We start from the raw sequence: 12,417 nt of genomic DNA, 5'->3' as shown, positions 1-12,417 counted from the left end.
ATGCATATCAAAATTCTACTCTAGCTTTTATCGGTGTTATTCAGATGCAGATGTGGTTTTTGTTATTCGTGTAAAATTCTACTATACTATGGATAGATTTTCCAACAAAATACTGATAATGTCATTGTTTTATATTCAAAGTGTAGTTTTTAAAATTGTGCTTTTTAAACTAAACGTAAATTAAATTTTGCAATAATCTTTAGGAAATAAACTTGACAATTATTAGAAATGTGCTATTTGAAAAATGTTTGAAAAAATAATATAGCATAATATTTTTAGTCCATCATTGTTGATTTTTTTCACTTGTAATCTGCAAGTATTTTTTAAAGGTTTTCTCCGACGATGCAAGAAGTTTTTTACCCCTTCTGATCTGGTTATAATTTATAAACCCTAAATGCGTCCAAAACTTGAGTACAATTCTCATTTTGGGCAGGTGCTCCTATAACACACTTGAGTCTCTTGGACAGAATTCTAACTGAAACTTTTGCATCTTTTGAGCACCGTCTCGTCGTAAGGTTTTATGTCTCTTATTATTTTATCGCCACCTTCCAGCCAGTTGCGTTCCTCCCCTCAAACAAATTAACCTAATACTCGTTTTTTTAGAAATGCCCATCAGTTTACCCTTGAGCCCAATTTTGGAAGTACTGTAAAGTATAGAGATTCTTTTTTTAGTCGCACTACACGAATGTGGAATGCTTTACCAGACTCAATATTTCCCATTCATTACAGTGTGCAGGCATTCAAAACCAATGTGCATCGGTATTTCCTTTCAAATCCTTTCCTCCCTTCCTAATTGCTCGCACTGTGTATAATCATTATAAGGGTATTCATATTCTCAGGGCCGGATTTAGGAGAGGGCAACCTCCACAAACGGGGAGTCTCAATAGAGACTTCGGAAAATTTTTGTTTAAAATTCTAACTAATAAACACTAGTACACATCTTTTCCTTTGATATGTATTTTGTTTGCTCTTTTACCTTTACCTAAAACCTACAGTACTTTGTACATACATACATGATTATTTAATTATATTAATCTTAAATAACAGAAATCATTGATCTATATTTGTTCACTCCAATCAGTGAAATATAAAAATCTCGAATGGCCCTAATAAGAAGAACTTCCAATTCACTTCCCATCTTGAGGGAGTGTCCCAATCGCTTAATGGCTGAGTGTTGTGGTACTTGCCCGTAACCTCGGAGGTTGGGTATTCGTTCCGTGTCTCAACATTTTTTTTTCTTATATTTAAAAAAATAATTGCTGTATATCAGTGTACTTCAATTCTTGGAAAATCAATTATTATTGGCTAATTGGCGATTTGTCCATCGGCTGTTCAAATTTTTGACTTCGTGCAGAATTTGTTCACGTTTTTCACAGCCAGTACAGAGCGGCACAGAATTCTGGTTGGGAAACTATCGGAGAAGAAAAGCGGACAGGTTTCAATCTTGAAAAAGTTCAGCGGCACTGGTTGGTCTTCTCGAGCTGAAGCTACGAAAGCCCAAGTCAACGGCTATTCGGAAATCGAAGAAGCTCTAACCAGTGTATCTTTCAATAAAAGACATCGTGAGGAATGAAGCAATGCACCTTCTACAGAAGATGAGTGGTCTCGAAACCGCTTTGTTTGCAACATTTTGGAACTATACCTTGGAGCGATTCAACGCTACAAATAAGATGTTGCAAGACCCAAAAATGATTCTTGATTTGGCAATGCGTGCACTAGAACCATTGAAATCATTCGTCGAATCCAAACGAAATGATTTTGATAAATACGAGGAAGCAGCCAAAAAAATATTCCATGCTGATGAATATGTACAATCACGCACCCGCATCAGAACGAGAAATGTGAAGTTAAATCCGCCCGAATCAGAAGATTGCATGCCTATGAAGCTGTACGTTCGAGATTTGGATTCCTGGATCACATCGAGAAGATGGATGCTGAAAATTTGGACGCTGCAGCAGAGGCATTGGCGAAAGTGTATCGGGATGATTTAAAGCCTAGTCTTGGTAATAAGTTGGTTCAATTTGTGTCTTTGTATGACTCATACAAAAAGGAAAAGGAATATGGAACAGATCAATCGCCGGAACTATTTTACTACCAAATTCTCGAAAATTAAAATTTTAGAGGTACATTCCCAAACTTCGAAATTGCATTGAGAATGTATTTGGTTTTTATGGTAACAAATTGCACTGTAGAGCGCTTATTATTTTTAAAAATGCAATGCTTCGAACCACGATAGGACATAACCTTCTATCACAGGTTTCAAACATTGAAAGCGATTTACGCCGAGAACTAGATTTCAAAGAAATCATCAACGATTTTTCGGCGAAAAAAGCACGAAAGGTTCCGTTCATTAATCCTAAAATTTAATTTTAGATAATTCTACTAATAATCTACTTGGTTTCCCAGTAAATTATTTACTGAAAAACTCGAGTGAAAAAAATGGTTTACTTTATTTAAAAAAAATAATTTAATTTGACGTGAGGGGGTCTCCGCTTCTTTATTGTCCCGAGGCCTCTGGATTTCTAAATCTGGCCCTGCATATCCCCTTAAGTGTGCCTACAATATAAAAAAACCTAAACGGAAAAAAATACAAAAACACTAAATTTCATATTTTAATTAAATAATCGAATTAAAAGAAAAAAGAAAGTCGATTTTCTTTAAAAAAATAATAAGAAGTTTTCGTAGCAAGCTAATTTACAAATAAAATTAATTTAGTAAAAAAATTAAACTGTTATCTGTCGAGATATTTGAAAGTGTTCTTGTAAGTTTTTTTTAAATAGCTATTTATCATTTATTATTTCTAAAAAAATACAAATTCAACATTTTAAAATTCAATAAGTTTTAAATTAATGCCATTCTTTGTTCTTAATATGTTTAAGTCAAAATCAAATTTAAGAATCAGTATTTTTTACGAAAATCAAGTAAAAAATCAAATCGAGATTTTAATCAAACATTACATTACGATGGTAGAGAAGTCGAAAAAAGTTGGCTGTCCTCGCCTTCAGCCTGAGCCATTATGTTAATTCGGTTCAAGTTTTGAAGTTAAGGATTTAAGAAGACGGTATTTTATTTTTTTTTAATTCGAATTTGCTCAAAAACGAACGATCGATTTTTATGAAATTTCCTCAAAAATATTTTGTTTACTTTTCTTCTTCTGAATAAAATAAATATATTTTTGTATTGCTACAAAAGGGTAGCCCCATAGAACCGATATTTTGATAATTTTTGATCATCAAAACTTTTGAAATTTAGTTTTTTGATGTTTAACAAAATATATATATATTTTTTTAATTCGATTCCTCGAAATTTTGTACGAAAATCAAGTTCAAAAAAAATTTAATATATAAAAAAAACTACTCTGAGTTTAAAAACAAAATTGAAGCTTTTAAGAGAAATCAGGTGTTTTGCAGGTAAATTTTTGAATCCAATTTTTTTAAATAGACTCTTTGGATACAGGTGCCATTGAGTGAGGCCGTGGCCCCGTCCTGGATTGCATTTTGTAAGTTTACATTTTTCAAACCTTAAATCAGTAGAGATATATATTTAAAACTTCCAACAAACAAAACAAAAAAATTAATAAAAGTTCGTAAAAATTGATTTTCGACTCATATATCTTTTCAAAACTTTGAGATTATGGCTTCCAACTAATTTTTACTTATAAAAAATATTGTTTTCACTATACGAAAAAAATTGACAAAAATCGAATCGATAGTTTTTTTTACAAAAAATGAAAACCTAAACAAAAAAAATAATAAAAGTTGGTAAAAATTGATTTTTGACTCAAATATCTATTCAAAACTTTGAGATATTGACTTTAAACTACTTTTATCTTCTAAAAAAATTTTGTTATTCATTTATTCAATTTAACAAAAATAGATTTTTAAACTAAAGTACTTCTTTACATGAAAAATATTGTTGGAAATTCTAACAACTTTTTTAACCCAACACGAAAACCTACAAAGTCTTAAGCAAGACAAATTGACAGACGGGATGGGAAGTTATCAGTGTGGGTCGCATCCCAGCCTCTTTTTTGTAGAAGGATAACGACACAAATGGACACAGAAAGGATTTTAAAAAAAATTGAGTGGGCGTTTTGTTTTGCTACAGCATTTTAAAAAAGTGAACACAAAAAAAGGAACATCAAAAATAATTTGATGGTAACATAAACGTTTTTGACATTTAGAAAAATATTAAAATATTCGAAGAAATGGTTTTTTACAAAAAAAAACACTGCTTAAAATTGTTAAAAATTGATTTTCGACGCGATATTGTCTTAAAACTAATTACATATTAGAAAAAAATATAGGTTCCAACATTGAGCAACATGATAATAAAAATCCAAAATTTTTTGTATATCTACAAAAAATACCACTCAAAATTGATATTTGATTTTCGATATGACGTAAATAAATGGAGGCATTGACTTCAAAATGATTTCATGCCGTGCTATTTTGTATTGTTAGCAATGGTATTAGGAAAATATAACCCGTATTTTCTTATACAAGAAATGAATAACTTTAAGCTAAGTTTTTAAGAAAAATTAAATCCACAACTTTTTTAACAATACACGAAAACCTACAAAACTAATAAAACACATAATCAATTGTTTTTGGCTCAAGAATTTGTTATCTCACTCGAAATATTGTTATTAATATTTTGTTAAAGTTTTAGAAAGATCGACAGATAAGAAGTTATAAGTGTTGGTCGTATCCCAGCTCCTTTTAAAGATTTTTATTTTATTTATTGAAAAAAATCGTTTGTCGAATTATTTAAAAATTCAGAAAAATTGTGCATGAAGTCAAAATGAGTAAACAAAATATTGTGAGATATTTGCAGCGAATAGCATTTTTCGAAAATTAATTAAAACATTTACTTCAAAAGCCCTTTCTGCACATCTTGGTGTTATTAGGTATCTGTAAAACAAAATTTATTTAAAGTCGATATCCCTATCCGTTCCTTATAGTTATGGTCGGAGAAAGAAGATATTTTTAATGCACGTTCATTTAACTAAAAACCATTGATTAAGATCCTAAAGGCCTAAAAAAGGAAATTTCATAAATTTGCAATTAGATAAATTGAACTGATTACAATAAATTTAAATGGGAAGTTAACAAAAAAGTTAACAAGAAACTGGACATTAGACTTCCAAATAGTTATCAGATGATCAGAAGAGTAACAAAGTCGGTTAGTTGAATGATAGGAAATTAAACGCCATTATCTTGTAGTTTTGCACATTTATTTTTTATCAAGACTAGAATAGATACAAATTAGTTTTGTTTCAATATTTTTAGAATAAATGAAGTTGAAGTGCCTTCCAGCAAGACGAACAATTTTTTTAAAAAAAAGTCGTACTACAAAGAGTATAAAGACGGATTTTATAATAAAGAAAACAGGGTATAATTAATTTTAATCAATTATTTATCTATTAGTCAAATAACAAGTGGGTAAAATCATTACTTGAACGGGAATAATCGGGACTTCTTCATAATTACAGCTGCGTTACTAAGTTATTTTATAGGAGTTAAGGATTCAAAAAAATTGCTTGTGGCCATTTCGAGAAATTCAAAATTGAAAGCAGAATCTTATGAAAAACAACAACTAAAGTTTTGTGAACTGTCAATGTTGCTTCTGGATAATTTGTCTATGCTTTTTAATGTAGGCCTGCTAAAATTAAACATTAAACTTTTAAATTAAAGAGTTTTTAAAACTTTTAAAATTTCCCTTGAAAGAAAAAAACGTACCCTCTTAAAAACTTTGTACATTCTTATCAACGAAGTGAATAAAACTTACAAAGTTAGTTATATATTAGATATTTGCTAAAAATATTTTATACTTTATTTTGATAAAATTATTTAATAATGATTCATTATAGAAATCAATGATATTAATTTATTTTTGCTAAGGAATTTACATTAAAATAATATAACATACGAATGCAACAATTATGGACAAACTTAATTTAGCGGCTCCGTTTTTATGATTTCCCGATCCACTACCTGAGCCACTTCCTGATCCACTTCCTGATCCACTTCCTGATCCACTTCCAGAACCACTTCCTGAACCACTTCCTGATCCACTTCCAGAACCACTTCCAGAGCCACTTCCTGAACCACTTCCAGAGCCACTTCCTGAACCACTTCCAGAGCCACTTCCAGAGCCGCTTCCAGAACCACTTCCAGAACCGCTACCTGAACCACTTCCGGCTCCACCATCATCTGTACCCATAGCTACCCTATTGCAGCCCATAATTTCTCCAGACAAACACAAAGAACAACTCCTATCGTTTAAACAATCTTTCTGATCCTTAACCGTTGTTGAGCAGCCACGTATGATCTTATTGCCAACCGACCGAGCGAAGCAATAGGCATTTTCAGATCGTGCAATTGGACATCGGGTTGTATTGAGGGCTTCTGCTTTACGAGCACAATTTGCGTGCTGAAAACAAAGAAAATTGATGTGATATTCAGATTTAACAAGTTCTTTTTAAAAACACACAATACTCGAATCACATTGAACACATTGAAAACTCTTCGGTCCCTCGCTGTTGCACTCATCTGTGAAACACTTGTTGCATTCTATATTTGAGTCTTTTTCACATTTCGACCGAATGTGAGGGGCAATTCCAAGCCAACAGCCTTGAGCTTCAATTCTTTCTAAAACATTAAGCACAAAAATTATCATCCCAAGGAAAATTTCAAAAATTGTATTTTGTGAAAACTTACGACCATCGAATACGCTTACACAAACATCTAATTCATCGTCACATGTTTCAATATTACTGTATGTAGTTCGTTGGCAGTTAATTCCTGAACATTGAAGACACCTCCTTTTCGCTTCGGTGGCAAGGACACTAAATGCTAAGGCTATTACCACAGCCACTAAAGTGGACGTCTGAATTCTTGACATGACTAGACTTTAATGACGAGTTTAATGTGATTCTCAACTACATCTACCATCGGTGAAGACATTCCTGTTGTGGTCTTATCTTGTTTTTTCGATACAAACAACTTCAGATTTTGATGCCTTGTTCGATTGGAAAAACACTCAAGTGTAGGAAATTATGTACACAGTATTTCAAAAATCCTGCTCGTTGTCAGTTGTACATGTGTAAGTAATGTATATAATATCCGCAAACTTTTGATATCTTGTTATGTAAAGGTTTTCAAAATGTTGTTAGGTTAGTCTTAGAAATAGGGTGTTTCTAATTTGAATAGGAAACGTTTGAAGTTCCATATTGCGAATATTTAAAATTTTAATGATGTAAACGCTACCAAAAAAAGATCACCATTTTAATTCACCGATTTTAATTTTTAAACGAGAATTGCAATACATATTAGAACAACTGAAAGACTCAAATTTCATAAAGTTATCTATGAACAGAACTATCAGAACAGAGCAATCGAATTTTTCTTTTAAAAGCTTGAGGACAGTGATGTCGAAAGTATTACAATAGTAGCATAGTAATACTTTCATACTTTTTTCAAGTCAGTAAAAAGATTTCTTTAGAGAAGTTCAATTGTTTCTCAAAGCTTCTTTTAGTAATTCAAAAATGTCTAGTAGTTGTAGGTTGGTTTGAGTATTGGGCTGACTTAAGAAAAAGTTGTATTGTTTCTTTGCGTCGCGTCTTTGAAACAAAAATTCTCAGGAAATATTTCACCATTGCATTATTTTCGAATGAGTAATGTCCAAAAACTGCTACAAAAATTAAATTAAAATTCGGATAATTTTTTTCTTTTTTTTCGCTATCAGATCTTTGCAGAGTAAAACTTAATTCAAGCTATATTTTAACACCAAGGGCAGGGAGGTAGAAATGGCAGTTACAATCAGCCCTTGCTGACTCTTTCAGCACTAGAAACCTCCATTTTGATTCCAAAAACTCGTAAGACCTATGTATTAAAAAACAATCTTTTATAATGGATTTATAGACAAATTCAGTAAGGAAATCAGGACTTTTATTTTGATCTCGGAAAGTTCATCAAAAATAAGGAATGCCCTTTGGAACTTTGACATTCTAGAAAAAGCCAGTTCAGGACATTTACAGAGAAAGTGAATCACAGTTTCCATATCTTATTGGATATAATATAGTCCGTTAAACTGATTCACCTGTGGTTGAATTCTGTCAGAAAAATAGAGAACATTTCACAAGCGAGCTATGAGTGGCTAATTATTGTGGGGGCCAACTCATCAGCCCGTTCAATTGCATCAATGATACTATGACCTGAAACCCAAATAAGAGTGACACTGAGGCTGATGGTTAGGCTGCATAGTTCATCCCAACATTTTTAAACCTATATCGATTATGTTATGGCGGAATTGATAGCCATAACAGCCGCATGGCTGTCAGTGCAGATAGCAGCGTTTCTATTCTGGTTTCAGTTTAATTTGAGTTTTGCATGCTTCTCTGAATATTTGTAGTAGGACTCGAAGAAAGTTCTCAACAAAACTCTGCACTCCATCTTTGACACATTTGTAAAGATGGTGGTATTGCAATTTTTGTAATTATTTCATCCTTCCAATCCTTTCTGTTAGAAAAGATGACTTTAAAATCCTTTCTGAGATTCAAGGCAGAGGTGCAGTAGACGGAGTTTTCCGCAAAAATTTCGGATGAAATCAGTTCCGTGATATTCCTTAAGCCTTAACCCGCTGCACGATACTACATATTTAATGTATAGGTCTACTGGTAGGAGGTGCAGAATAACATTTAAGGCATATGTTGAGCAGAATCGAAAATCCCTTGCAGTTTCAACAATAGCTATTCTCTGAATCTACTTGAGTTTGTCCAAAACTACTTTAATCAATATCTGGTGTATGATTGTAATAGAAACATTCTTTGAAATTAGTCTCTAGCGATATTACTGCTAAGTCTTGCAGTTTTTGTAGCACATCTGGTAGTATACCAGATACAACCATACAACCTAAAGATTTTAAGAGAGAGCAAGTATTATATCCCAAGAAATGCTTTCTTTTTTTTTCCACATGAACTATATTGGTGTTTGTGGTTCTAAGCGTTTAGAAGTTTCAAAACTTGTAGCCCGGAAAACGAATTCTATCAGTATTTCAAAGGACTCAGCTGTGGAGGCTGTCCACAATCCATAAGTTTTTTTTTTAAAGAATTGCCAACATGCATTTTCGATTCTTCACAATGCATACATACTTGTTTTAACCGCTTAAATGAAGATCTGAAATTGCTTGAGTTTTGCTAACTCAGGCTACAAAATTTTAAACATTTTTGTAATGAATTGCAACCACTGAAATATGTAATTGAAGCGTGTTTATAATTTTCAAATGTCATTAGAAATAATAGCTTCCAAAGTGACAGCTGCCTAATAGCTCCAGAAGTTTTTTGGTCATTAAAATAATGAATTAAATTATTTTCAAACGTATTTCTGTACTCGAAGAAGTTAAAAATTAATTTCTTTAACAAAACAAACCTTTCAAACAAGAATTGTCCTTCAAAACAGGAATGTTTCATACTTTTAGAATAATAACATCCAAATATCAACACTTTTATACACAGAACACCTTTTAAAAGAAGTGTCAGTGATTTAAGTCATGTACTCTGATTTCTTATCAAAATAGCAAACCTATACTTTAAGACCCACTTAAATAACTTAGGTCATTGCTTGTCATAAGACTTACGTATGTGATTTAAAAAGAAAACTTTTTTTAAATACAACTATTTTTCTAGTTGGTGAAGTACACCTAGTCTACTTGAGATTTTAACCATTTGTTTTCATGTTGCGATTAAATAACTATTGAAAAATATAATCATCATCTCCGATGAAAAGTCTATAAAAGTACCTCGAAAACTGCAGTTTTTAGTTCATTATTGTTGCAACACAGGTCTAGCCTAAGAATTAAATAAAAATGTCTGCTTTCAGAGTAGTAACTACTGCCGTAGTTTTGTCCTTTCTAGTTGTCATTGCCAGTGCAAGTGCTCCACTGTCCTGTGTCACTTGTGAGGGTATCGGTTGTTTAAGGACATCGTTGGTCAAAACAGAGGCATGCCTTGATCCTTTGGATATTTGTGTGACAATCTTTGATGGATGTAAGTATGAATCCTTATAAAAGCTCTCTTTTCTCTTGACTAAAATAATCTAATCTAAAAACACTTCCCATTATTGTGTAGTTGAGGTCGTAAGGAAGGGTTGTTCCCTACAAATTCCCGTCGAGTTACGCAAAAAATGTAACAACAATGGAATCGAATGCCATAAATGCAACGAAAACGGTTGCAACACTTGGGGACGAGATGACTATCGTTGCATTGAATGTGATTCCTCGAGAAATGCTGATTGTAAGAATAATGCTGCAAATATAGCTCCTATCCGTTGTAAATCACCAACTTCGCCCAATTCATATTGTTATGTTCGCACCGAAAACAATCAAACAAAACGAGGATGCGCCTTGAGTGTTAAGGAGCAACAAGATTGCTTTAAGAGTGCCAATTGTATGTTGTGCTTGGCAGGAGATATGAAAGCTTGCAATTCAGTTAATTTCACAGCAGGATCCAGTAGAGCTTTTTTAATTTAAAATAATATGCCCTTAGCAAAAATTTGTAAAATGCATGAAAAAGTTTGATGTTGTTTTGAGAAATAAAAATTTATTAAAATGTTATTTTTTTCTCAATTATTATAATATACTATACATTTGGCTTAAAGCATGAGCTTACAGGTCACTTCAGATTAAGCAAATTAAACTAGAAATTTTAAAATGGATTTTGCTTTATTTATTCTATCCAGTTTTAGCTATCGTTGGTTTTGATCATTGAAAATCTTGTTTCGAGATTTGTTCAGTTTATTTTTAAGTTTTTAATGATGTAGTTATTCCCATTGACATCTGCTTTATCAGTGTATAATTCAGAACAGAATTGTTACACCAAATTTTTAAATGATAGCTTTAACCGACCTGTCAGAAAATTCCCAATTATTGGTTGCAATGATGCAAGTCCGATAATAGTTATAAAATTTATTTCACAAAATTGTGAAAACAATGTATTGATTTCAATTAACTAGAATTAAGATCTCTAAATGTGAACTAGACTTAATGATTTTTAACTAACCTTTGGAAAGAACATTTTTTGACAGGAAATTACTTAACAATGAAGGTTTAGCTCTATGAAATTTTGTTAATCTTTATATCTGAAATGTTCCAAGTAAGATTTTAAGAAAAAGAAAATGTTTTCAGGTTCATTTGCTGAAACTCAGAAGTTCCTTAAAGTTAAATTTAAAAAATTTAGCTAACACACTTTTAATAGTAATGGTGATAGGGATTCAACTTAACCTTTTTTAACCCTGTCTATGTTAAGGATCTTGTACTGTTTCTTTTAGTCAAAAAAGATAAGATAATCAATATCAAATCAGATGATAGGGAACTTTAAGAAATGTACTAATTGAATAGGCATTTTAAATTGATTATTTCTGCTACTATGTTTTTTTTTTTTCTGGAAAAAATTCCAGAAAAAGAGAATCAATCGATATAAGTAAATGAAAAGGCCCATAACACAATTGTAACGAGTTAAAACTTCTTAACTTTTCTTTAATTGAATTTTATATCGAATCATTATCAAAATTTTATAGAAGATACATATGTTTACATCCTGATGGAAATTTTAAAAATATCAGTCAAAGTTTTCGGCAAGGAAGTTCTTTCATTTCTTAAAAATTAGTCATTGTAAAACTTATTTCTTTTGTGTAGAGTAGAATATTTGTCTCAAACATTACTGATACATTCTTTTTGGATTAACAAAGTTTAGCAAAACGGAATTTTTAATAACTATTCAAACCTTTCACATTTTAAACCTAGAATTCCATTCAAAAACTCACACCAACCGGTCGCTTTTTGAGGATGCATTATTACCTGGTGAACCTCACGTGGGTTGGTGTCGCCTCAGACAGTGATATCTTACAGCTGATCTTGTCTTCCTTGAACGTACGGGTGTTGGCTGATTGTTTACTGAACCGGTAATCTCAAAGTTGGCCAACTGTGCAAGGCCACCCTACCATAAAACACTCTACCGCGAACACTCATTTTGATAACAAAGGTTTATCATTTGAACGTGTTGATGTTCAATCGTGTAACTTGCCAATGCAATGATGATTTGGCATAAGCAACTAAATAACAAACAAAAGATTTGACAGATGTCACCAAAACAAAATGGCCGCCACGGGGCGCCAAAATCTACCCGCTTCTAGTGAAAAATCCTCAAGAGTGCTTTCTCAAATTAGCTTCTCGGATTTAAGTCAAAGCTATTGATTCCCTCCATCCCTGACAACATTACTCGCTCACAGGAATGGTTGAGAGTTTAAAGTCACTAGTTTCTAGTTATCAACGGACTGTTGCGCCAGCTAATTTATTTATTTTAATTTCTGATCAATAGACAACAATTGTTTTTTAAAAGCTTTCAGTTTGAAATCATTG

The 12,417-nt window shown here is 32.1% G+C and overlaps 3 protein-coding genes across 8 annotated transcripts in view; 2 read left to right on the top strand and 1 right to left on the bottom strand.

The window, feature by feature from the left end:
• The window catches only part of LOC129951878 (uncharacterized), a 137,932-nt gene that overhangs the window by 102,382 nt on the left and 23,133 nt on the right, over positions 1-12,417 (top strand). The gene's annotated exons all lie outside the window — the stretch shown is intronic.
• On the bottom strand, positions 5,867-6,947 carry LOC129951879 (uncharacterized). Its single transcript, XM_056064233.1, has 3 exons — positions 6,723-6,947; positions 6,496-6,653; positions 5,867-6,435 (listed from the first exon to the last, which is right to left on the bottom strand). The coding sequence occupies exons 1-3, from the start codon at positions 6,904-6,906 to the stop codon at positions 5,908-5,910; spliced, it is 870 nt and encodes a 289-aa protein (XP_055920208.1). The 5' UTR covers positions 6,907-6,947; the 3' UTR covers positions 5,867-5,907.
• Positions 9,813-10,614, top strand: LOC129951882 (uncharacterized). Its single transcript, XM_056064235.1, has 2 exons — positions 9,813-10,048; positions 10,130-10,614. The coding sequence occupies exons 1-2, from the start codon at positions 9,868-9,870 to the stop codon at positions 10,528-10,530; spliced, it is 582 nt and encodes a 193-aa protein (XP_055920210.1). The 5' UTR covers positions 9,813-9,867; the 3' UTR covers positions 10,531-10,614.

This window comes from Eupeodes corollae, chromosome 3, assembly GCF_945859685.1.
Source record: "Eupeodes corollae chromosome 3, idEupCoro1.1, whole genome shotgun sequence".
Classification (NCBI taxonomy): Eukaryota; Metazoa; Arthropoda; class Insecta; order Diptera; family Syrphidae; genus Eupeodes; species Eupeodes corollae.
This window is presented reverse-complemented; position numbering and strand designations above follow the sequence as displayed.